The sequence below is a fragment of the Apis cerana genome, linkage group LG1 (genome assembly GCF_029169275.1).
Source record: "Apis cerana isolate GH-2021 linkage group LG1, AcerK_1.0, whole genome shotgun sequence".
Lineage (NCBI taxonomy): Eukaryota > Metazoa > Arthropoda > Insecta > Hymenoptera > Apidae > Apis > Apis cerana.
The window spans coordinates 18,192,541-18,218,669 of record NC_083852.1 but is presented as its reverse complement, the minus strand read 5'-3'; the positions used below and the strand labels follow the sequence as shown (position 1 = coordinate 18,218,669).

General features: G+C 38.4%; 1 protein-coding gene across 4 annotated transcripts in view; it reads left to right on the top strand.

Annotated features, from left to right (window-relative positions):
• The window catches only part of LOC107994300 (protein madd-4), a 187,460-nt gene that overhangs the window by 109,470 nt on the left and 51,861 nt on the right, over positions 1-26,129 (top strand). For 2 of the 4 annotated variants that reach the window (XM_062087273.1, XM_062087272.1), the window contains 2 exons: positions 15,068-15,120; positions 16,730-16,829. In XM_062087273.1, coding sequence (XP_061943257.1) covers positions 15,068-15,120; positions 16,730-16,829 — 153 coding nt within the window. Of the gene's footprint in view, positions 1-15,067; positions 15,121-16,729; positions 16,830-20,087; positions 25,159-26,129 lie in introns of those variants that run through there. The other 2 variants (XM_062087274.1, XM_028665009.2) reach the window with 2 other exon arrangements.

Here is a 26,129-nt window from a genome sequence, read left to right as displayed (position 1 = left end):
AAGAATTTTAAGACGAGTGTTCGTGTTATGGAAAATAGGGAAGGGGTAGGATAGGAGACGACAACGCGTGATTGAAAGCGAAGTTTGAAACGGTGCAATTTCGAGGGAATCGGGGATAGAAAGAATATGGAGAAGTGGGAAAGCAATTACGATGGTTGATTGTTCGATTGGGTGTAATTCTATTCGGGTTCGTTGGTCGAAAGTTGGAGGAAAGTCTTGATGAGGTTCATGTTAACACGAATTATTTGGATAATTGCCAGAATGGTTATTAGTGGGAACGGTTGTCGGTTATTTGACGATTGTTTCGCCGCGCAAAAGTGTTCATGTTGAAACTATTCGTTCAACTTGTAATTGCTTTATCATCGAACAACCTGATTCGATTTAAAACCGTAACATTTTATCTTGCTTCTTCTTTTTCTTTTCTCTCTCTCTCTCTCTCTCTCTTTCTGTTATGCATTACACGCCTCGGTTCCGCTCGCGAATTTGAAATGAGAATACCCGATAAAACGCATCGAGTTTCGAGAACAGATTAAAATAATACACGCAGCTACCACAAATATTTGAGATGAACGAACGTCACGTCGTTGTATTTCATATTGCATCATTTCAAAAGCTGGCCTTTCTCTCTTTTTTTTAAAAAAATATACAGGTTTCATTATTTGCGATCTAAAAACAAAAAATGGAGGGGAAAGGAAGATGAGAGGGAAAGACACAGAATGGGAGTTCACCCCGTGTTCTGTCGTTGGAAAAAAAAATATATATCATTCGTTGGAATATATGTCACGAAATCGAGATAAAATGTACGCGTACATTTTAACTAATTCCAAGGGTCAAGAGCTGGAATTGAAATGGAAGCTGAACAAAGGATTAATTTTATACATAACGCTAATTAAAGGATATTTAACGCGTTTCGATATTTTATCAGAGAATGAAACGAAGAATGTGCGTCATTTCGTCGTCGCGTAAATTTGCGTCTAACCGAAGATTTTTCGTTAATTTCGTAATAACGAGAACACTCTTTTTACACGAGGCATAAATAATCAATGGAAGAAAATCGATAATTGTATGAATAGCTCGATTAAATTTTCTGCATCGTGTTAACAATTCAATATCGATTCCTATTTTATCGTCGAAGAATATTCGCGGTCGCGCAATTAGCCGAATTAATAAATTATCATTCATATCGCATTGTGAATTATTCATTGTTATTTCGATACAAATGTCGTTCCTATTTTTCGTTAACCCTGAAGGTATTTATGCACGTTATAAATCGATGCTCAAGAATTAATTCTCGAGAAGTATATACATCGAATAACTTTATTGTTTGTGTCGAGATTCGACAAACATTTATTTCCTAATCGGAAAGAAAAAGCAGATATTGCAGAATGTTTTCAATAAAGGATAATAGAAGATTCTAATTCGAAAATCTTGAATCTTTGAATCACGGAGAGGAACGATCTTTAGTCTTTCGCTAATTAACCGTTAAAAATTAGAATCGAGCGCGAGAATGAAAGAGGCGATGCGACTTTAAAAAAGGTGGCTCGTCCTGATACATGAAAAAAGAAATTGGTCGACACAAAGAAAGTAAAGTACGTGGAGAGAAGGGTCGCGGTCGTCGAACATCCTCTCGGACAGAAAACCGTGCGTGCTGTGACAATGAACATTCCTATCTCGTCGTCGTTGGTAGGATGACGCGGTTTTCGTTGACTGGCTCTAGTGCCACTCTCAACGAGGTAGAAGGGTGAAAAGCGTCGACGAAGCACTCGCTGCTCTATCGTGTTCCCGACTAATTATCTAATTGAATTTAACGGGTGTTCGAAAGGTAACTGCCACTGTCAACTACCGAATGAGAACAACTAGAAACAGTCGATATTTGACGCTGCTCGTTTCACGATTGGAAATTATAACAGAAATGTTATAATAATTTTCCTCCATCGAACGGTGAGACCATTTTTCGTGTCGTCAAATTTTTTTTCTCTGTTGTCGATGCGATACAAAAACAGAGACCGTATTTTCTGTTTTTGCGCAGATCTCTTATCTAGAGAAAAGGGATGCCGCTGGGGACGGAGAATATTGATCTGCCGCATTTTTGGCAAACATGAATAGGAAAGGAAAGGAAGAATATAAGAATCAAGTGGCACTTGCCATTTCCTATTCACATGAGATTCGTATCAATTCGACAACTCCAAGTTGTACTCAATTCCAGACGAACTGTAATCCAAATGATTCTCTTAACGAATCGTAGAGTTTCAATCTTAATTTCTTTCCATTTATACGAAAAAGAAAAAAGTAAATATAATCAAGCTTTTAATTTATCATCGATACCAGCATGGCGGCAAAAAAGGCGGACAAAGAGGTAAGAAATCACGAGTACCACGACGACACACCGTTGGTAGGATTGGAGTCTCGTTCAGCGAAAGACGCCAAGAAACATTAAAGAAGATAAACGGCCGGCGAAGTCGGTCTCATTCATAATTCATGCCGCTAATTTCTCACGGCGGTGGGCGCCGCTACGTTATTGCATTATCTGGAAAATCCTTGAATAATTCTCATCCGACCGCGGCTCTTGCCACGAAACTTGGACGCCGTTATATCGTTTCCTTCCCTCGCCCCATCCTTTTGTATCTAATCGTCGAAACCTCTTCGAGGACAATGCATCGCGTCCACTCTTTTTTCTATTTTCAAAATTTTCGATTCGAAAGATTTATTTATTTATTTTTTATCAAACGATCGATTAATCGATTAAACACGAGAGCAGCCAGTTCTGGAAACGCGAAAGAGGAGAATGTTATGGAAACAGATTGGACGGTTACATCTAATAATTTCGCGAATCACACGGTGACCGATCAACGGAATAATTGGAATTCAGCGGGGTGCACATCGGTAACGGCGCACATTTGTTAATTTAACGGCAACGAGGAATGGATATGGTGCGACGTATTTTTCTTGCGTATCCGAACGATAAAATGTTTTTCCGACCACGGCTCGTTTCAATTTCGAATCGATCCGATGACACGGCCGAGTCGAAACGATTCCGATTACCGATCAAGGGCCCCGGAAAATCGGTTTAGGATTTTTTTAAGTGACGGCTGGAACGTCGAGTGATTTGTTTTTCCGATCAATCCTTCGGTGTTGTTGCTAGATTCTTCATTATTCGAACATTTTCATCGGCAGAGATTTTGCTTCGGCAAAACAATTTATTTTCGGTGGGACGTAATTATAAAATTCATAGATATTTGCAATGATTTCATCTTTTATTGCGAGATATTACTGTTACTATTAATTGCGTGAATTAAATAGATAGAAAAAAATGTGATTATATCATTGTTTTGTCAATGTATACACATCGAACGCCATTAAATTTTTTTTCCATCAAATTCGTACGATGCTTCATCTCGTTCTCATTGTAGTAGTTTTACTTCCAAGTTATTGTCAATTCCGCCGATTTTCTTTCATCTTCGAACGCTTTCCGCTCCCTCTTTTCATGTATACGAAATTCATATCAGCGAACGATAAATCTTTCTCGTGATATCGGCCGTGTCTCTTCCTATTTCTGTGCATGGCTACTTCTCGAATATGCATATAGATTTAAACAATAGCAGCAACGTTTCAATTTTCTGCTCGAAAAAAAAAATAATTTTCATTCGCTTTCATATCGTCTCCGTTATACGGGAATTCTTGGAACGAATACAAAGGAATTATATCCTTAGCTATTGTAAAATAAAAAAATTTGTACGCGAAAGGTATCATCAAAGAAATCCCGTTAAACGAAAATTCACATACGGATTCCTCCTATAAATGTTAAAAGTATTGAAAATTATTTCTCGTTCATGGAGGCAACAATCATCGGAAACGATTGACGCGACAACGTCCATTTCAATTTTCTCGTCGAATCGAAGGAAAGATAAGGAAGAAAAAGAAACGAAAGCCATGTGCACGGGATAAAGAATCTCTAGCCGGGCTACGAAGCAATTTTGTTTTTCGCGATGCAATATAAGACGGGACTACTCAGCGCAATAATAAAGGTCCCGGTCATAAGTCGCGTGGGACGTAATCGGACAAGGATCGTTGTGTCTTATAAAACTTTCGCAATTTTGAGAGAGGTGTGACTGACGTGTAATAACCCCCGTGCCACCGGCAAACTGTGTTTCGAGACTTCCAAACCCCCAACCCCCGTTTTAGCCAACTGCTTTTCAACCGTCCGCGAATTCATGCCCCGCCATCGATTCCACCTCGAACCGAACCACCGCTTACAAATTAACCCCGGAGCGAAGCGATTTTTTTCCCTCGATCCTCGAGGAACCGAGCGTGTCTCGATGGGAACAAGTTAAATTAACCCACGGGATCGGTCTTTCTCCCCCTCTTTTCTCTCTCCTCTCTCCTTCCGCTCTTGTCTCCTGTATTTCATTTTTTTTGCCCCTCCTTTTCCCTCTTCACCCTCGCCCCGATCCTCCTTTCGACCCTCGTCTCGTCCCTTTTTACGGCGAACCATCGAAAATCATTTATTTAAAAGACGGTATAATATCCTCTCCATCCGTGTTTCATTAAAACCACGGAATCCTACCCCACGTTTTAATCACGTAATCTGAACAACTAGCGATAACTCGAATGGAAATTGTGTTGCGTATTTGGAGACCTGCCTTCAACCGTTTGTGAATTATCGATCGTTCAACTGTATCGCGAGTGGGTAAATTATAATTGCGGTTGAAACGAAAGCGTGTGAGAATAAACGTGTTTTACATATACGCGTAATTTGTAACAATTTTATCGTGGATCTAGGGTACGGGGATGTAAAAGAATAATTTTCCGTGAAAATATTAGTACGACTGAATGAATAAATAATACCTATTAGGAAAACTGAGGAATCATTCGGTATAATAGGGGAGTATAACGTTTATTAAGATACAGGCACTTATACAAGGGAAATAAAGCGTTATCAAATCATTGTTTTGTATCCAAACATTATTCACATTATTCGTGGCTTAATAACCACGAGCGCAATCGATTATCCGTGCCACGAATTCGATATTAAATTCATCGATATCGTATTATATCGTTCGGTATTATTGAAATTTATTTAGTTTTCTATCGATTTGTGTAATGATAAAAAAGAGAAAGTGAAAAAAAATTTTCCTTTTTACTATTATTCTAGAAAAAAATTTATGATAATTATGATAATTTTACGAAAAATGAAACGGTATATAAACTGTTAAAAATATAATAAAATATATAATTTTGCGATAACAAAAGCGCTACGAATTTTGCGTAAGTAAAGTCTACTCGATTTTATTCAATAAAACTTTTCGTTGAAAAAATTATTTCATGTTTAACTTACACTTGACCGATTCCATTAACCCAGTATTCACTCTCGACACCGAAATTTGTGTTTTACATTGGCCATGGTATAGATTGGCCATTCGTCGTTCGATAGATTTAAAAAAACACAGATAAGCACTATTTATTTTTTAGATTTTCCCTTAAAATTGTACTCTCGCTCGAAAATCCTCCAACATTTCTATCGTACACTTACACTTGCATCATTCGACGTAATAATTCTTATACCATTTACAGCCGTGAAAAAATTTATATTTTCTCTATCGACTTTAAAATCTATTCCCCCGAAGAAAAAGAAGAAAGAAGGACAAGCTATCTATTTCCTCCATTACAAGCAAAGGGCGTTCCACGAACCAGCCTAATCCAATTTCCCAGAGAACGATTAACAGTGACACGCGAAAAGAGAGGTGGAGAGGGTTGGTCGAGGACGGTCGGTCTCGTAGCATTAGCGGGACAAAACCGATCGGTGACCGAGGACACGGGTCCCACTCGAGGAGTTTGCATCGATAATGAAGGGGCAGGTGGCACGGCGGCATCCGGCACGATGTCCGCCCTGGGTGACATCCACGATTGGCTTTTCCAGGTCCAAGACCGATCCATTGCTGCGTTGGAAACGGATAGGAAAATACCGATCGAGCGGATTCGATCTTAGAAGCTCCATTAGCCAGGCGTGGATAGCGGTAGAGGGACGGTAAGATGACAAGCGTGGTTAAAGAGAAAAAGATGGTAGGGAGAAGTGGAAAAAGGTGGAAAGAGGCGATCTCCCCTCGGTCTTTCCTGCTGTTGCCTTCAATAATTTGGAAGTCTAATGCGCCGTTCTGGAAAGGAAGAGGATTCGGGCCGGGATGGAGGATGGAGAAGGATGGAGAAAGGTGGAAGGCATCCGAGACGAAAACAGAAGGAAGGAGAGGGACAAATTGACACCTGCACGCGAGAATGGCGTCCCGAACGGCTGGATGTGGCGAGAGCATCGACGTGGAAGAGGAGCCGTGTGAATAATGCAGACGCCCGCGAGGATCCTGTTTAAAAGTCCGATCACCCGTTCTATTCCCAGCGTTCGCGGACAACTCCATTTCGGGAAGCAGCGTGAAAAAGATAACACTCGGCGGCGCCGCCGACGGGTTTCGATTGGAAATTGACTGTGAGAGAAACGATTTCGCGTCCCTCTGTTTTAGTAATTATGCATAGGTTAGCTTCAACTTCACCCGTCTCTCGAAATGTAAAGGTAATTTCGAACCTGTTATTTCGTGTATTAAACTGATGAATAATAACTGAGCTTTCCGTATCCGTGCATTCATTACTCTGATACCTTAATGTACGGATATTCTGTTATTTGGAGAGAACGTTATGTAGAGACTAATATCTTGTTGCAGCCGTAAATATATAGTATCTATACGATGCGTGTACTTAGATACGCTCCGTTGTGCAGAATCGCAACAATTTGAAGCTATATTGAAAGGAAGAAAAAAAATAAGGAGAACGGAATTGGTTGCAGAATTATTTCCTTGATGACTCGTACGATTTTACAGTCAAGAGAGAGAGGCGTTGAATCCTCGAATCATCAATTTTCTTGATCTCTATTCGAATAAATAAACATTACGGGATAACAATCTAAAAAATCTCCATACGAATTCTTATCGAAAGATAATTCGTTTACAGACAGAAGATTCGAAAGCAATTATAAATTATCTTCGAATGCAAATAAGGTATCTCTTATTCACGCCTCAATATTCATTCACTTCCATTGTCGTTAAAATGATTCCATTATCACCGATCGAAATTCCTCCAAGGATGCCGACGCCTTCTTTCGTACATCGGCAGCAAACGACCCGTTAAATCCTATCGAAATTTCATTTTCGGACAGCCGAAGCGCATAAAGAATATTGCGAATATTATTACGCGTGTGGATGAGGCATTCCGCCAACACGCCATCAGATATATATTTCCACAACTTATTTTTTTATCCCCGCTTAAGACATCAGTCTTTTTAAGCCTATTACGCGACCCTTTTAACCTGACACTGGCTCGGCTCGTTCAGCTTCGAAAATTTAAGCTTTCGTTGAACTCGAGATTATATAAACTTCTATAATCTCTAATCGGTTACCATCCGACATCGTTTCAGTTAATCAAATTCTGAAAATAGTTAAGCGACCACAATATGAATTTTTAAACGATTTTTACTTATTATTTATCTTAAACTTTCTTATTAAATGAATAATATATAATATGTTTATAATTGAACACTGCAAATGTGAATGTTGATAATATTTTAATAACCATCTCGATCAATTCGCAAATTATTTTAAGAATCTACTACATCCCAATCGAACATATAATAAGATAATGTCTTATATATTAAAAAAAGATACGTTTAAATAATTAAAAGACGAGACGAAAAGAACGAGAGTGGAAAGATTAGTGGACGAAAAAAAAAGGACAAGAGACGCCGTAAAACGTTCAAAGAGATGTTTATACCCCCTATTTTTTGCGCGTAAAGAAGCTTAGCAAAAAGGCGCGAATAATGGAGGCAGGCATGGAGGCGAACGCGATTCGAAGGATTCGGTAATTTTCTTAATATTTATTTTTTGCAAGGGGAGTGTTTATTTTTTTCTCGAATAATCTGAGGATACCACCCTGCGAAATTTCCATGGCCGACCGAGCGGAGCATGAACGCAAATATTTGGAGCGCGACGCGCTTTAAACTCGTAATTCGTGCGGCTGGTTTTTCGCGAGCACGAACCCTCTGAAGAATTTTCGAAACAAACGGAAGGAGACGAGCGTTTTAAACGTCGTTTCGTCGAGTTTCGAATAAAAAAGCATGGATTATTAAGCGATCATCTGTTAAATTTTCACGAAACTTGTCGTCTATGCTTTCGAGCATCCTTGTAATTTTCGAAGTACTTTGATACGGATTGAATATCAAATCGCGTTTGTGATAAAGATTACAATCTAGATTCCATAAAGTAAAGTTATACTCGCGATGGACTTCGATGTTCGAGTGATAAACAATATTTCAACATTACATTTTTCTTAAACGTTATCATCTTTCGTTCGAGTAAAGTATTGAAATTACAGCGAGATTGATAAAGACGACGAAATTAAAAAACGTGGTTACCAAAAAGAAAATGAATAGAAAGCAACCGGATGAAACTTAGAATAGAGGTGGAAAGAGAAGAGGGGGAGTAAGGAGAGAAAGACACAAGGGTGTTCTTTAGAGAGTGGCAGCAGAACTCTAGTTCGGTTGGCGGTGGAGTTTGAATAATGCAGAGTTGCAAGCCTGCCTAAAAGTGATCGGTCGAACCTCACCCTCGCCGCACCCCCTCGCGACTCCCTTTAGAATCCTACTTCCAGTTCGTCTAAGAGCACGAACTAAGATTGATTTTAGATTGGGTGGGAATTGGGAATAGCCCGTTACTCTCTGGCAACACGCTTTCCACTCTACCCATCATTCTCTCTCTCTCCCCTCTGTCTCTCTCTATTTCTCAATACCTTTCTCGCAACCCTTCCACCGATGCTTTTATCTCCGTTCTGCTTGATTTTATTAAAGTCTCCGTCGACTTCGGTATAGGCTTGTATGCATGTAAATTAGCGGAATGCTTTGAAGAGCGGCCGCGAATGCGTGAAGTCATTTCGTCGCGAGGATCAGCTCTGTTGGCAAAGCGGAGTTTAAACGGTCCCCCGTCGCTATCGCATTCGGTTCCGCTTGAAATTCAGAGGAATTTGGATTACGTCTGGGCCGAGACCCCTTCGGGCTAACCACCGAGAAGGAGTTTAACGTTACGTCGCACTTGCTACGGGAAAATTGAGAATTTAAGTTAAGGATAATGCGTGCGAAACAAAGATGATCGAGAGTGCTTTAACACTCTCTGAATAATCTTTATCGAAACTAAGGGGGACGGAAGAAATTCCGTCCCCCTGTATCGATAACGCTGCTATCGATTCTACCAAAAAATATTTCTCAAAGTGTCGATTCGTTTTGAAACAATTTTTTATCTCATTGACAATTTCTCAAATTCTAAATTAAACTAATCCATTTTTTAGAATTTCTAATCGACAAAATCAGCGATTCGTGGGAAATAATAGTAACGAGTTCTCTATATAAATAACAGGCTCGCAACGGAGCATATTTAACGCGTGGTGCCGCGCGCGTTCACGCATGCATATGCAAAATCGTGGAACGAGAGAGGCGCAAAACTAAGCGAGTGCGACTGCACGTGACTGCGAAGATTCGCATGCATAAATATTGGAAGCAAATAGATGCGAAATTGTGATCAACGCGGGATACAAACGCAATATGCAAAGAAGATGGATATTTTCCACCGCAGCTTTCTTTCGACTTCGAAAGAAATTGCCCATTAATTATTGGATCAACCGTAGTCGTTGATATTCACCCTTGGACATCTTCGTCCTCGAAATCGTTTGGAACTAACCGAAAAGTTGGCGACACGTGTTTGCAGTGGTGATGGATCGAGTGGATCGATGGCGGAGAGAGATCAGAGGGGAAAGTTACATTTCAATTAGCGGAATGGGTGGCGGAAGTTCAAGCGGTAGGAACTTTAAGTATGAAATAGAGGAATAATACCGTTCTCTTTATTTATGATAATATTCCTCGCTTCGAATTACGGATATAGAACTGTAATTATCTCGAAACATTGGAACGTCTTATTTACGAGAATCGCGAGTTTAATTTCCTAGACAGCTGTTTAATAATCCCCGCTCACGCGAACGACCGGCGCACAAAACCGTTCTTATGCAATGAAACGGAATTTTCAATGCTTTCTTCTTAAATAGGTAAAGAGGAGAGAAGAATAAGAATTAAAATCGTTCCGGGAGAAATGTTCCAATTTTCGAAGAGAGAGAAGGAGAGAATGAAAAATATCCTCGGTTATCTCAAACGTAAAAAAGAATAAAAAAATTGACGTATCCTGATGTATCTAGACTCATAAAGAATCTAGGAATCTAGATAATTCTCGATAATTTGTAGGAGGCAGGTTTTAGGCGTCGTTAAATCTACGATCGGATGGTCGAATTTATAGGATCGATGGGGGTGGACCCCCGTGGTGGGCAAAAGAGATTCTTATCTGACACGCACGCATCGCTATCACTTCCAGCTGTGAATCTCGTCACAAATTGGCAACGAAAGAGTAGCGTTGAGTGGCGGACAGAGACGGATACAGGGACAGACAGGCGGATAGAAAGAGGAACGGGGAGCAAGATGGAAATAAACGAGCGGAGAGGACAGGGCAATAGGCCGATAGCCGATCTCTCATTCCGCAATGCGGGCTTTCGCACCGCCCTATATACGTACGTCACCGTTCTAGCCACCTTGTATCCCGCTATTGCACTCCACCGTACCCCGTAGGACTGATGATCGGTGAGACAAATCTCGCCGAAACGAATCCAGCCCCCCCTGGACATCGTGGATCGTTTCGATCGATGAATTTTCTCCGACTGCGGACCGGTACAACGCGGAAATCAACTCGTGGCTGATTTCTTCGGTTGAAAAAGAGCCATTTCGAGAAATGGATCGTAAGTTATTCGTTGGATGATTGAAATCCTGCAAGCTTTATTTCTCTTTTTCGAATAGATGTCTCGAATAGATGATCTATCGGATACAGATTGTTGTGATTTTTGTTTATGGAATAGTGTATAAAGTAAATTTAGACCATCAGTGTGAAAATATTAATTGTAATTGAAACGAGGATAGGAAATAAAATTTTGTCATTCTCATGGAGAAAATTGAAAGATGGTACAAGTCTTAAGCATTTTTGTTATAAAAAAATTCATATCTTAATTTTAATAATAATCTTAAATATATCTTGGAATTTTTATTTAAATAACGCAGGTTTCGATAAAAAAAAATAAAAATAAGAAGAAAAGAGAAACGAGAGAGAACGGATGAAAGTAGAGGAGAGCGCCCATAAAAAATGAGACGAGAGACCGCCACTTCTTTAATCAACGATTCAAACAACGAACAAGCCGGCGAACTTTTAACAAATGAGCGCGGTCCGGAGCTTGTTCCCCGCTTTTTTAATGAACCAACTCCGCGAATGTTAACGCGCCACGTATCCTCGACTGCTGTCACCGCGTCGCGTAGCAGCGACGCAAAACTTTGCATTCGCGAAATAACCCGCGACCACCGGCCAAGAGGGAAGATAAACGAGGGGTCCGTTTTTCGGGGCCGAGTATCGTCCTGTTGCGACGTTTCAGATCGATGCTTCAATTATTTTCCGCGAAAATCGATCTTGTGTCGTGAAAATTCGACGATGAAACAAACAGAGGAAAAAGATGGATAGATGTCGTTAAAATATATTCAATGTATTCCTTTTTCGTCGAGATATCCCTGGTTTTTCGTCAATTATCCGTATATGGTATCCTTTGAAGATAAATTGTGACAAGTTTTCCTTGTTTCTTCCTTCTGAAATTGAAATTATTATATCGTTAGGGAAAAAACGAACAATTTTTCGTAGAAAATATAAATAAAATTTCGTTGATATTTTTTTTTTATTGGAAATATGTTGATTTGATATATGCGAGGAAATATTAGCAATTTTAATATTAAGAATTTTCAAAGGACTTTGTAAAATGTAATTATAAGAATAATTTATGAAAAATTTCTGTAGTAAATATCTCATAACTTATGAATAGGATTATTTGTAATTATCAGATCGATCGTGCTTCAAAAAATACTTTCATTTTATGGGAAGAAATTTACAAATATTAAAACGGTTCAGTTAGTAAACCGAGAAAAATAAGCAAGGAGATAGTTTCATCTTGAATTTTTCAATCTTCTTTGAAATATTTCTGTTCATCTATTATTTAACTGCATACATTAATTAGTTATGAAAAAGAAAAAAAAGGCGAAAGAGAATAGGTCAATTAGTACGAGAATAAAGAGGACCTAAACCAAACTCAGCCACTCAAATTCACGCCATTATAATTTACTCGAGCGTGAAATTATCACCCATTACACTTGATCGCCGTATTCGCATCAGGATTAAACGTGTCGGGAAATAGGCAGCGTAATCAACCTAGATACATATACCTAGATACATACACCAAATAAAGAAGGGAGAAATATAAGGTAAAGATCGAATATTGAAAAGGAAATAATTCCAAAAATTAATTTTCATCGATAAAAATAACATCCGATAATCTTCGATTCAACGTGCTGAAAGTTATATATTTTCCTTACACCCCTTCGATTACTTTTGTTATATCGTTCAATTGTTCTTTGAGTTTCTTTCTCCATAACTTTCCCTTCTATCTGAATTATTTTTTTTTTTTATGGAGTTTCACTTCTTCGATTTATCTTTCCTTCTCTTTCATTCTTTTCCAGTTCTATTTCCCTTTATCCGCGTTTTTCTTTTCGTTGATCCAGTCTCTCCAACCTCTGCTAAGAGCAGTCGGATAAAAAGGATTAATTGTCGAGTCCCCTGCTGCTCTTTCTCTCGGCCGAAAGCCGATACAACAGCTCATTATCGGATAGCTCGTAAAGAGGGGTAAAGAGAGCGATATCGAAAGAAAATTGTTGGGAAGATATTCCATATTTTATTCGAAAGGTGATTAAGCTGGAACCGCAAGAATTAACGATTCCACGTGGATTTAGGGGTTGGTAAATTTTAATAATCGTGTCCACGATATGCATGAAGTTAATTAGAAATCAGATTTCTTCGATTAAAGAATCGATTGACATAATAATTGAAGATACATTCTAAAACGTCTTCTATTTTTTTTTAACTTACATTAACACCTCATATTTTCTTTATCAGCATAAAATATTTTTCCAAATTTCCAATACAACAAATCGAAGTGAACAACTTTTGAATTCGTTCAAATTTTAGAAACATGATAATCGTAATGGAATACGTTAATAATAATAATAATAATAATGTTTTTCAAATTTCATACGGGGGATTGCGTTTTTTTTTCTTTTTTATTTTCTCGTGCAAAGTTCGTGAAGTCGGTTCGAAATTTCTCGTTCTGGAGGAAGGTCGAAATAGTTGAACAATGCGATGTATAAAAGAGGGGGTGAATCGAATGTTCCTCAAAAAATTGAAAACCGCTCGCCCCAAAACAATTGAGGGCAATAACTAAACGAACTTCGTTACGAAGGGTAAAGGATGTACGGGGTCGTATTTGTTAAACCCTCCGCGATCGCGAAACGTGACGCGCGTATTTCCCGTTTCGAAAAGGAAAAGCTAACAATATGTTCCATAGAAATTCTATCTAAAGTAACATGGAACGAGCAATGACATACTCGCCGATATTAAATCATCGATATTTTCCAATTTATTCTTCTATTCATAATATCTCGAAATTACAATTTTACAAGCAATATACACATATATACGTAGTATTAACCATTTGCAAACCGCATTAAAATCACAGTTAGAATTAAATTAATTTAAATTCTGGTACGCACAATTACTATTCAATTACTATTAAAATTTTCGTTAAACAAATTGCTTAAAAATCTTTCTCAATATTTAAATCTTTAATCTAATAATTTCACGTAGAAAATACTGTGGAGAATCAAAGAGAAGAGAGAATACATCGCGAAGAAATAAAAAGAGGGAAAAAGTAAAAGAGAGAAATAACCAAGTTCATTTAAACTGGAAACGTTTCGTCAATCTTGCCGATTTATTTCGACAGATTCTTAAACGATGATGGTGGAAACCATTCGCCAACACGAAATATCTAGCGTGGAATTCAACTCGACGAGGCTCGGCCGACTGGTAAAAGTGAATTTTCGAAATCCGCTCGGTTCGGCTGCGAACGTGCCGAGCATTTCGGTATCGGGGCGCCGAAAATTTTTATCACGTCTCACGGCGAACTTATTGCTCCGAAAGGGATATCGATGTGCAACCCGGCTCCTGTCCGCCCCACGGACGAGATTTCTTCGTTTCCAGCCTCGTGAAGAAACGCTAAATACTTTGATATATCGGCGTTTTTACGATGGCATTTTTATCGGCCAGCTTTTCTTCTTCTTTATTCTTGGATTTCGAAATACGGTGGAATGACGAGTCGGATGTGCCGACATTTTTCAACGACGTTTCTCTTTGCTCGTATTCGCCACAGATGTCACCATTTGTCGCTTTTGCTTTAATGCAATAGTTATATAAAGTATTTGCTCATCGTTGTATTTATCGTAACATTCATAAATATTAATTAATTAAGTTCAAATATGTTGTATTTCAATAATGCTTTGATATAATTGTAAACATTAATTGAAAAATAAGAATAAGCCAACTTATTTCTCGTTTCATTTTGTAATATTCGTTTTAATTTTAGTGTAATATGTTTATAAATATTTACAGGTTTTTCTTGTATATGTCAATTTTTAATTCAAAATTTTATAAAATCCTTTAATCCATCATCGATTTACCGTTATATAAATGATTTTTCTACGAGTTAAAAGTGATTTTAGAAAATTTCTTGGATTAAATTTATCCCTCGTAATTAACCCGGAATAAAATTTGCATGTCAAAAGGTTTTGTTTGTATATTCAATACAAACAACAAACATTTCATAAATAAGAACTAAAAAATTTATTCGCCCAAGATACAATTTCGTTAAAAGTAACGCTTCGCGAGATGAGAATATTTTGGGAAATATAATCTTTGATTAATTTCACGTCGAATTTTTCTATCAAACAAGCATACACGCGTTGTCCATTTTATCAAATATATTTTTATAGTATGTATTAAAATGGCAAAATGTTTGATTTCAGAGCGTCGCATGGGGCGAATGGTCACCATGGTCCAAATGGTCCAGTTGTTCAAGGTAAACAATTTAGATAATTTGATATAAATATTGAAAATATAGACAATATGCGCAGTATCTTGCATAAATAAGTCAAGAATTTCTCTTAATTATTGGTTGCAATAGGAAAGACACGTTTAACTCGTCATTATCTCTACAACTTTTGACCTTAATAATAATGATTCATAAGCATAAGTTATGAAAGTAATTAAAATGACGTAATGAACGATAATTCACGTTTTTTTTTGTTAGTTACTTGTAAATAACCGTGACCCTAGTGTTATCTTCGCTATGCACCAATTTCCAAACGTAAAACGGATTTATCACATGTTTACTCTTCTCGTAATGCAAAATGATTAAATAATAACGTCGCCATTCGATTTACGACATTAAAATATTATGATTCGTTCGTGGAAATTCATAATTACATAAGCAACAAAGATATTACTTATTTCCTACTTTTAATTTCTTATAAATTTGAAATATATTATTTTGTCTCTTACAACTATATAGAAAAAAAAAATGGTCAAAAGATTACTTCTTCGCGACATCAACCATTTCCAATGTATTATCTAATCTACATAATAATTGGGAGCAAAAAGTTGAAAACAAATTAGAAAACGTCTTTATCCGCAATGAAGATATAAGTTTAAAAAAATCATTGGGATTTAGGATTGCAAGCAACGAGTTCGATCACGAGATAGGATGGATATCGAGAGGGGTGCGAGTATCGCGTTGCGGTATGTCAACACGCTGCTGGAATGTTAAACGTTTCAGAACTCATTTCGACAGTGGTGGAGTTCCGGTGGCGGCCTTTGAAGCGGCCAGCTCGTTTTTCAGCCGACCAGAAGCGGCCCAGACTGCACCAGCAAATAATTTATGACGCTTACCATTGGTGAACTGCACTCGCCCTCCCGAAGGAACTTATTGTATGATGTACGATGCCGTACATTCAATCCTCTAAATCTTCGTTTCCATTTCTCCTTCGACACGATTATTAAAAATGTTGGGGGAAAGAGGGAGTCGTCGTAATTTTCCAACATTTTGAAAAATTAAAATTCTCTTGTTCGTTCAATCGATGCGCTCATTTATCGTTGCTTTTGCGATCTTAAAATCGTGGCCACGTTTTGAAACAAATTCCAAGTAAGGACGTTAGGAGTGCGAGCTACCGACCCGTATATGTACCGGAAGCTCGAGTGCCACTTAAATTTCTCGAAACGAGTCGTTCGCGATCAAGGAAACCGTATGATTTTACTTGGTACTTCGAATTTTCCGGTTACACGTTCTAATTTTGCGATGTATTTTCATAAATGTGGAAATTTCAGAGAGAGAGAGAGAGAAAGAGAAGAGAGAAACGAGAAACGAGAAACGATGGAAATGTATATTTTTCGTCGAATACGTTTCTTTTCGCAGGGAACAAAGTAAATAACGTTATATTTTTATAATATCCTCGCTCATCTTAATAATAATGTTATTCTCCGCGTTGTTATAAAATCTTCAAGAGAGACGCATAACTCTTTCCATTCTCGTTACACACGAAAACTCGTGTCAGAAATTTCACCTACGCTCTTCGTTAGTCTTTTAATACGTTGTTTCTCTTTTTAATTACGTTTGCTCTATTACTTCGCAGGAGCTGCGGGGGAGGGATTTCTCGACAGCAGAGGCGCTGCAGAAGAAAACCGTGCAAAGGTAGATCGTGGAACACGAAATATAAAATCTGTAATCCTGAGGTAAGTCATCGAACAAATATACATTCCCCGAATGATTCCACGATTCTCATTTCGAAATCTCTGCATCTTTCAGCACCCTCTTCTCTGTAATCTTTTTTTTCCTTTTTTTTTTAAATGTTTACCAACGCATTATTAACAAGAATGCGTTCAAATATACCCCGATGACGCACAAACGTGACTGTATTATTTATACACGTTCATTCGACGATTTATCATGATTCAACGACGACCCAATTCACTTGTTTGGGATAAAACGGCGTTCACTTCGCGATCGTTAAATTCGCTGCGATTTATCGAAAGTTTCTCGAAAGGGTTAAGCAAGATACGGTTGGCGAGGCAAATCCTGTTTTCCAACGCCTACGTAAACGGCATTGGGAGGCGGCCGGGGGTGGAGAGAATCGAGGGCGCGGCGTATCGCGGCGGAATACTGCGAGGCAGCTTCAAAAGTTGCCAGTTAAACGACGGAGTTAACTTCGTTTCGTTGTTTGCTCGAACCGCAAATTTCCTCCAGTTACTCAGACCCGGAGCCGCCCTGGTGCCGTTATAATCACGCGGATGTACGTGTTACTGGGTCTCGAGAATCAGACAGAGATGGCAGAGAGAGGGAAAGAGAGAAAGAGAGCCACCATCTGTCTCTCGCGTTCTCGTTTGTCCCGTTTCTACTCGCGTGACAACTTGCTCTCGCCTTGCGCTTTATCCGCGATAAAGGATAGAGGGGAAACACGATGCAACCAGTTCCACGGGTCGGTGCCTTCTATCTCTGCTTCCCGTTTCCTATACGCTTCACTCTCTCTCTTACACCCGATTGAATAGAATTATATTGATAAGCCAGCTGGAGGAATAATTGAATTTAGGCTGGTATACAAAATGTTCGATGGATATATAAGTTATTATCCGTTCTAAGCGACGATGTTGGCCGGTTATGGTTTCGTATGCTATGTTTGTTATGTTTGCATGTATTGATTCATTTTATGATCTTTCTTATCGATGAAATAGACACGAATATAATATAGACGAAAATAAAACAAATAAATTGCTTTCATAAATTAAGGAACCACATTGGAAAACGTTGCGTGTATACAGATCGTAATATAAAATCGTTATAAAATTCCTTCGTGCCTATAATATCGAATAACCAAACAGTATCAAAGAAGAAGTCAAATGGAAGAATACCTTTCTCTTCGTTCAAACAAAAAGAAGAAAAACTCTCGATGGCCAATTGCGTCACTCTCAATCCGTTCGACAAACAATTTCCACCTACACGCGTATACTTACTGACACGAGCGTGAACGAAATCGGTGAAAAGCGAGGAAGTCATCGTTGTGAAGCGGAGGGACAAACATTTGGTGCGTCAAAGAACGGGAGCTTGGGTCCGCGGCCAATTAATTGTTCGCCTCGTTATTACGCCAACCTTATGCCAACAGAGAGTCGAGCAGAAATTACGCGAATTATCAATTCAAATTGGACGCATGACGGTCAGCTGCGGGTGTCACGTATGACCGTGTCCCAAACCTGCAAGTGCACCGAATACGTGGCGCGCTCTCTGCAGCACCCGGCCATACCCCAGGGGATGCACGGATGCAGCTGACCCGACCCACATTCCGAATCTGGGCCGAGTTTCGACCCCGTCCGCGGACACACGTGGTCGTCCTTCCCATTGATATCTGCCAACTCGATATTCCGTCGAATTTACTCGGGCCATTTTTTCCCTTCCCTTTCTTCCGTTCTTTATTTTCTTTCCTTTCCTTTCTTTTCTTTTCTTTTCTTTTCTTTTCTTTTTTCTTTTCTTCTTTCTTTCTTTCTTTCATTTCTTTTTATGTTTTTCTCTTCCTTCTCTGTTTGCCTTACATGAAAATGAAAGGATCGCGAATTATCTCGGCCACGCGTGCCTCCTCTTCCCCATTTTGTGCGTTCACAACACATTTTTCCTAGAAAAAAAAAGAAAAGGAAAAATAGAGGATGGTGAAAAGGGAGGACGAGTGGTTGACGAACGAACCGCAGAAAAGTTGCGCCGTTGCGGATCGTAAATTCAAGACTGAAAATCGATGCCCTCCACCCTCTTTGTCAAACTTGTAAAAGTATCCCCCGATATTTTCGCCCCTTACGTAATATTGTTTGCTTAATCCGTGAAACCGATATTTCTGATTAATTTTTCATATTGTTTTTATTTCCTTCGTTTGTTATTTTCCTTTCTCTCTCTCTCTCTCTCTCTCTCTTCTGTTGTTAGAGAATTAATTGTTCAACGGGGTGTTCTTTGCGGGAACTTTCTGCGGTTTCTCATTCCCCGCAAATAGTGTTTCAGCGAAACGCGGATTCGCGGTTCGAGAACTCGTTAATTTATACGCGTTGATTGTTTAGGAATAAATATAGTACGATGAAATTTCTTATTGGAAAATTGAAGGAAGAAATTCAATCTTCAATCGTTCCGCCGCTCGATCGTTTGTGTTTTATTCCGAGAAACTTTTCCTCGCGGATCGATGCCTTTATGAATATTGGAGAAACGAAACAAAGCACTTCTCGAATATTGCGCAATTATCATGGATTGATGCGTAATCGGTCACTTCCGATGCTTTCCCTTCTCGAAACATTTATGTGTATTTCCGTGGCAATTTATTTCTTGAAATTTCTCGAGCTATCCTCCGAGTGTCTTAGGAAAGGGGTATATATAAAGGGGAAATAATTATTCGTTATGATTCGTATTGGTATTTATCGAGGAATAACTCGAACAATTACCAACTACGACTTGAAAAACGATAGACAATATTAATATCTCCGTAAATAAAAACACTCCAATCAATTCTATGAAGACTAAACAATCAAGGACCCAATTTCAATATCAATAAAATCTTGGAAGAGCATTCATTGCGATTTTCTGCGACCTCAACCGTTTCGCTATTACTTTTCCAACATTATAAAACAATTCAACCAATTCTACAACGATTAAAAAATCAAAAACATTCGATATCAAATTTTCAAAATCCTATCAAAAACATTCACGAGCTATTTTTCACGAGCTCGCAATCATTTCGTTATTATTTTCTCACCATCCCGATCGATTTTACAAAGATTAAAAAATCAAGAAACCATTTTCTATAAAATTTTCAGAAAAATTTTCAAAATCTCATGAAAAACGTTTTATTTTCCACGATTTCGACCGCTTGAATGAAAATTAAGATATCGAGTATCCAATTTCGAATTGAAAATTTTCAAAATCTTCGAAACTCCATCAGAAACATTCGTATTCGTTTTCCCGTATAGTCGAGCTCCTCGTCAAAGCGAGAAAACAACGCGTCAACGGCAAAGGGGATCTCGAGCAAAAGAAAGATTGTCGCGGAATCGAATTTTCTCGTGGAACAAAGCGGCGAGACACGGAACGCGATCGGTGAAACTCGGGTTGATGCGTTAAACGCGTTCAGAATGATCCGGCTCGATCTCGAGGGCAATCTCGACCTCCGTTTCACGTATGGGTCTCGCGTCGTCCTGGCATAAAATTGCATCTGGAATTTTTCGCGAGATCTCGCCTCTCTCGCCCTCTTTCGGCCCGAAAGAGGGCGAAAGACGAGGTCGGTAGTCGTCGTGTCGTGTGACCGACGTGACATTTCGCCCAAGGGTCGGTGTCGCGGCGGCACCTCTATAACCTGGAAGGAGAGGGTGAGACCGCCTGCACTCGACGTTCGTCGTAAATGCACCCCCGACAAAGCTATCGATAGGTACACCTTCACAAAGGCGATGTCGATCGTGGCAACCCTCCCTCTCCCTTTTTGAAACGGATACGGGCGGCGCATACGTAATGCGTAATATCTCTTTCATTTAAACCGTGGCGAAACCGGCTTTATCGAGGCTTTGTTGCAACCAACGATTCTCTTTCACACGCTCGACCTGTAAACGTGCTGTCCATTACTGTGTTCCCGGGAAATGGGAAGTAGCTAGAGGAGAGAAATAAGTCGAACGGCGGAGAGTTGGAAAAAGGAGAGGGTTAGAATTCGAGCGAGCGTGAAATTTGCCTCGAGGGAGAAGAGAGCGTGGTGGGAAACGGCGGTGCCGAGATTAATTTCGAGGAAATCTTGGATTGGATCTGCTTCGGTTTGCCGATCATTGCGCTACCGAGATTACTCTGATTGGCGTTGTTCAAAGTTCGGAAGAGAAGAGGATTGAAACGATGATGAGAAATAAGAAAAGAAATAACGTTCGAAAGTGTGCATCTTGTAAATTCATTTACCTTAGTCGATTACACTTGCGATTAAATTCTTGCCACTTTGAAATCATTGAAAAAGTCCTCGATGAATCCACCCAATCTTTTTGTCACCTGTCGATTTTTTACTCTTCCTTACGCCATCCATAAATTATTCACGCGTATCAAGCATACGAAATATCGGAGAATCACGTTCGAAGAGCATCCGGAATCTATCGAATCCCATGGAAAAATTACGTGTTCCCAACTTGGACGATTCATCATTCAAGTGCAATGGTGATGCATCGAAGCGGCCGACGTCTCGTTCAACTTTCTCGACTCTCTCGCGTAGATCGGTCATCGTATCGGCTATTCATTTCGTGCCGGTATCGTTGCCCTTGTACGTGTAGTACGGGCGTTTAAGAATTTCGTCACGTTTTTTCGTGAGATCGAAATGACACGGATTTCCCGCGAAATCTCTCATTTCGGGCTGATGGACAATTTTCGGGGGATCGTAAGTGCTCGTTCCTCGCTCTTCAACTTTTTACGATGTCGCATCCAATCTGGCCGACACGCATTCAACCAGCCAAGGCTACCACGAATATTCCGAATCTACGAACGAGCGTTTATTTAAGATCAACGACAAATCCGACCAATGCTTGTTATCCCATCGATTCATCTTGACGAAACGAGGAGACACGAAATAATTTGTACCGACATTTATCGATACGTCATGGATGGATAAATGGTGATGGTGTGATCTTGGAGTTTTTAGTTCGACGATCTTTTTCACGATTGAAGGAATAATTGAAGATTTTTAGAGAGAAAAATCATAAATATCTCGGCATTACTTTTAATCTTTCAGAAATTCGCTCAAATATAATTTCGTAATCTTTGTCGTATAAATAATAATTCCGACTAGATAAAAGAATTTAAGTGAGTTCTACTGAATATTCATGGTTTGTTAAAGTTCACGTGGGCGAAAGAGGAAGGATTTACCGATATTTTTCCACCAGAAATTTCGTTTGCATCGCGCAAAGAGTTTTTGTTTTGCTCGGTCAACGTAACAACGATGTCAAACAATAGAGCGTCGGTCAATTTGCTCTCCGTAAAATAAGGCATGATTGTCAGATGGATCGAATTAAGCGTAATTGACACGTCCCTCTAGCAACGTGCAATCCCGACAGATTGCACTCGCTGCAGTTTGTGCATCGTTACGCAACGCGCTGTTGCTCGATCTGCATTCGCATTGGATGGATTTATTTCTCGTTTATAATCGTGTAATTTAAAAAAAAACGCGATGCGTAAAAGCGAAGAGCGTTACAAGACGAATTACAAGAGAGAGAGAGAGAGAAAGAGATAGAAAAAAAAGAAAAAAGAAGAAAATGTTTCTCGAGCGCTATTATAAATAGATGTGACACGAAGCGACGCTTATGACATCGACGAAGATCGAAGAGGATTGCGTGAACCTTTATATCGGTGAACAAACAAACGATGAAAGAAAGCCCGGAGGAAAGAAATCTGGAAATATTTGAACGCGGGTTAAGCTCGAGATCAAAGCGATAAGGAAATAAATTTATCGCCGAGGCGGAAAATAAAACGCGAGATTACGCGGGGTTTATCGTCGACTTGGACATCGAAAGATTTACGGAGCTCGTTAGCAAAAAAAAATAAAAAATAAAAAATAAAAAAAAATAAAAAAATAAAGCAAACAGAAACAGAAAAAACAAAAGGAATGTTATAGGTGGAACAATGGAATAGACGAACACGGAGATAGCAAAAGAAAAATTAAAACCAGAGAAGATGTGGAACGCGGGAGAAGAAAGATAAAAATAAAGAGCATATAAAGAATGAGAAAAAAGAAATACATATGATGTGTGGCGATCTCGTGCAACGATACGTTTCACCGAACTCATCAGTCGTCGAATGTAAATTTGGCTCGAGGGACGATATGCAACTGCGGTTAATACATAACCAAGGAAAGGATTATGCTAAAAGAACGGATCACGTACGTGTATCGGAAATTGCGAAATTGGAAAATTTATGAAAAACTCCAACTGTACGTACGGATGTATAAATGTTTATGGATGTGTAGGTATCTCGATATCTGGGTATTTATAAAGTAATCGAAGCCAACGTTAACCTCGCGAAATATGAATAGTGTGCATGCTCGCTCGTTCACGAGCTTTTCCTTTTGAAGAAGGATCTAAGTTTCTTCTGGGGATATCGTGACGGACGATAATTTACCGGAAATACGATAAATTTCACGTTAAAATCCAGCCAGAAAGGATTTACGTTCGCGAGCTTTCAGAGGGGACTTTTCGCGCCTTGTACTTTGCTCCTCTTCGATTGATCTTTCTTTACTTTTTTTCTTTTTTTTCATTCAGTATCTCGCTATGCATGTCAGGCCATTTTTTATTTTATTTTATGACGATGTATATGATTTACTTTTTTATCCTCGAAAGCAACGAAATATTATTAACGAAAGATTATTTTCATTAATGAGTTACTGCATTTCGCTCGTTTGAGATATTTTAGGAAATTTTCTAACTAATTAGAATAAAAGGTGAAGATTCGTTTATATGTTAAAATTGAAAAAAAAATGATAATAACTTTTACGCTTTAAATGAGGACATTCAAATTACGCGGCATCTCTTATGAAATTATAAAACTTTTTGTAGAATATTCTTTCAAATTTTATTTATTTATATTTTAATTATTTATATATTTGATTATATGATTTCTATGAAAAATTATTCATATGGCATTAAAAAAATATCAGGATTACATTTAGTTTTCTCGTAAATGCCATTGAAATTCTTTCGTTTGAAAAATTTTATATCGAAATTGTGTAATTCATCAAGATTAGGAAAGATTAGGAATTCATCTACGTATTTTCATATTCATCTACGACTGAAAGTTACAATATAATATTATAATTTTTCTCTGTCTAAACGAGGATATTCAAATCACGTAATGCATCGTATAAAATCATAAAATTTTCGTAGCATTTTTTTAAAATTCTTTTCATCTTTATTTTATAATTTTTATAATTTTTAACTCTTTTTACTAAGTAAAGAATAAAAAGGTATTAAGATAACGTTTAATTTCCTCGTAAACGAATCATTTCATTTCGTCCAATTGAAATGATACTTTAAAAAGGAAAAAAATTATCTGATTAATTTACAAAACGAAAAGTACAAGATTCACGTGTACCTATTTTTTGAAATTTGCAAAAGTGATATTACTTCCTACTTTCCTACATGTTAATTTCTCTAAACGGGAATATTCAAATCACATGTGCCCTTCGTAAAATCATAAAGCTTTTGTAGGTTTTTTCTTTGAAATTGTGAAGGTGGTTAAATCGAGTGCCTCGCTACTTTTTTATTCTCTCTGTACCCTGTATGCTTCTTTCGCCACGAACAAAAAACTTATATGCATTCAGATATGGGAACGTTAAATGATTCCCGCACTTTCCGTATCAATTTCGTTCTTTGTGCTTGAACGCGACTCCTGGTTATATTAAATCCGCGCGACAGCATAACGGCGAGAGTGAATTTTTAAATTCCAATATCCAGATCCATATCAAAAAAAAAAAAAAAAAAAAGAAAGAAAGAAAGAAAAAAAAATGAAAGAAAGAAGAAGAAAAAGATGAAGCGATGAAAAGAAAGAGAACATTGCAAATATCTATGATCATTCTATTTTTTTTTCTTCATAATTCGACATAATGACTCGTTTCCGTCATCGTGAATTTCTGGTAGCGAACTGTATTAAGTAAGGTGAGCAAAGTTATATCGTGGTAAGTGTAAATACATATATGTGGTGTGAAAAATCCTAAATCGAAATGGAAATAATTTTTTGAGCTTTCGAAAATCGTGAACAAGAGTGGATTTTCTACCCTCGAGTCGAAGAACGTGAGAGACGAATACGAGAGTCAAGAAGAGAGAATACAAAGTGCCTTCCATTTTCCAGTCTTTCACCGTCTGGCCGCAAATTGCTCCAAATTCTTTATTCTCGCCTCATCCGAACCATCTTTCACGCATTATTTTTATCTTCTTTCGTCCATGTCACTCGAAAGGATTGTGAAGACAATGACCCGAACTTTTCAACAGAATCGTCTTCTTGGAAAATTGAATTCAGTCAAGAGAAAGATGTATGGTAAATTTCTAATTGTTTCAAATTAGAACTTGTATTTTAATGTATCAAATGTGATTCTTGCCTCACAGGGTCAAAGAAAGGAAAATTTATAGTAGTAATAAGTATAAATTTATTATGAAGTTACGGATGATACACACTTTTTTCTTCAAAATTTTAATCTTTATTTTTCTTATTGGAGTAACTGAAATTAAATTAAATATGGATATAATATATTATCATATTCATAAAATTTAATCGAAATCGAAGTCCATATTTGAATTATTCCTCGTATATATCTCTCTTATTCGATATCCTGAACAAAAGGAATGCAAACGGAAATTCCTCCAGCATCTCTGGAAAAAGGTAACGCAATATTTCATAAAGTGAAAGAGAAAGAGAAACACCTCCTCGACGGACGGCGAGAACCGTCCCGTACATTTCGATCTCGGCTCACGCGCAACGATAAAACACGGATTTTTATATCTCCGCCAAAGATATTTAAAAAATATAATAGAATCAATCGGATCGACGTGGCTACGAGCGGCATGGCAGACGCGCTAGTAAATCATTCGTGGATATATTCGATCCGTGGCCCCATCCGTTTCCATATAGAAGGAAAGTGGATAACTCGTCGCTCTCGATTCGCTTCCTATTGACCGTATATCCCGAATGCGTATTACGCTCCTCGGGTGTGCATCGAGACGACATTCGTTCCAACTATCAAAATTTAATCCAAAATGAATTCTTAATTTCGAGTGTGAATCGGCTCGATGTTTGGATATAGATTATTCAGGTACTCGATAGAGATGATTTTTTCATTGAATCCGTGATTTTTGACTCGGTATGAGGAGAGCACGGTGAGGGATGCTCGAAGGCAGGGAGAAGGGTTGAACGGGAAATAATAGGATGAATAAAATAGGCGCGATAAGCCTTGCGGAAATAATTGCAAGTTTATGGAGACTGTAATTTCCCGTTTAAACGTACATTCCTCT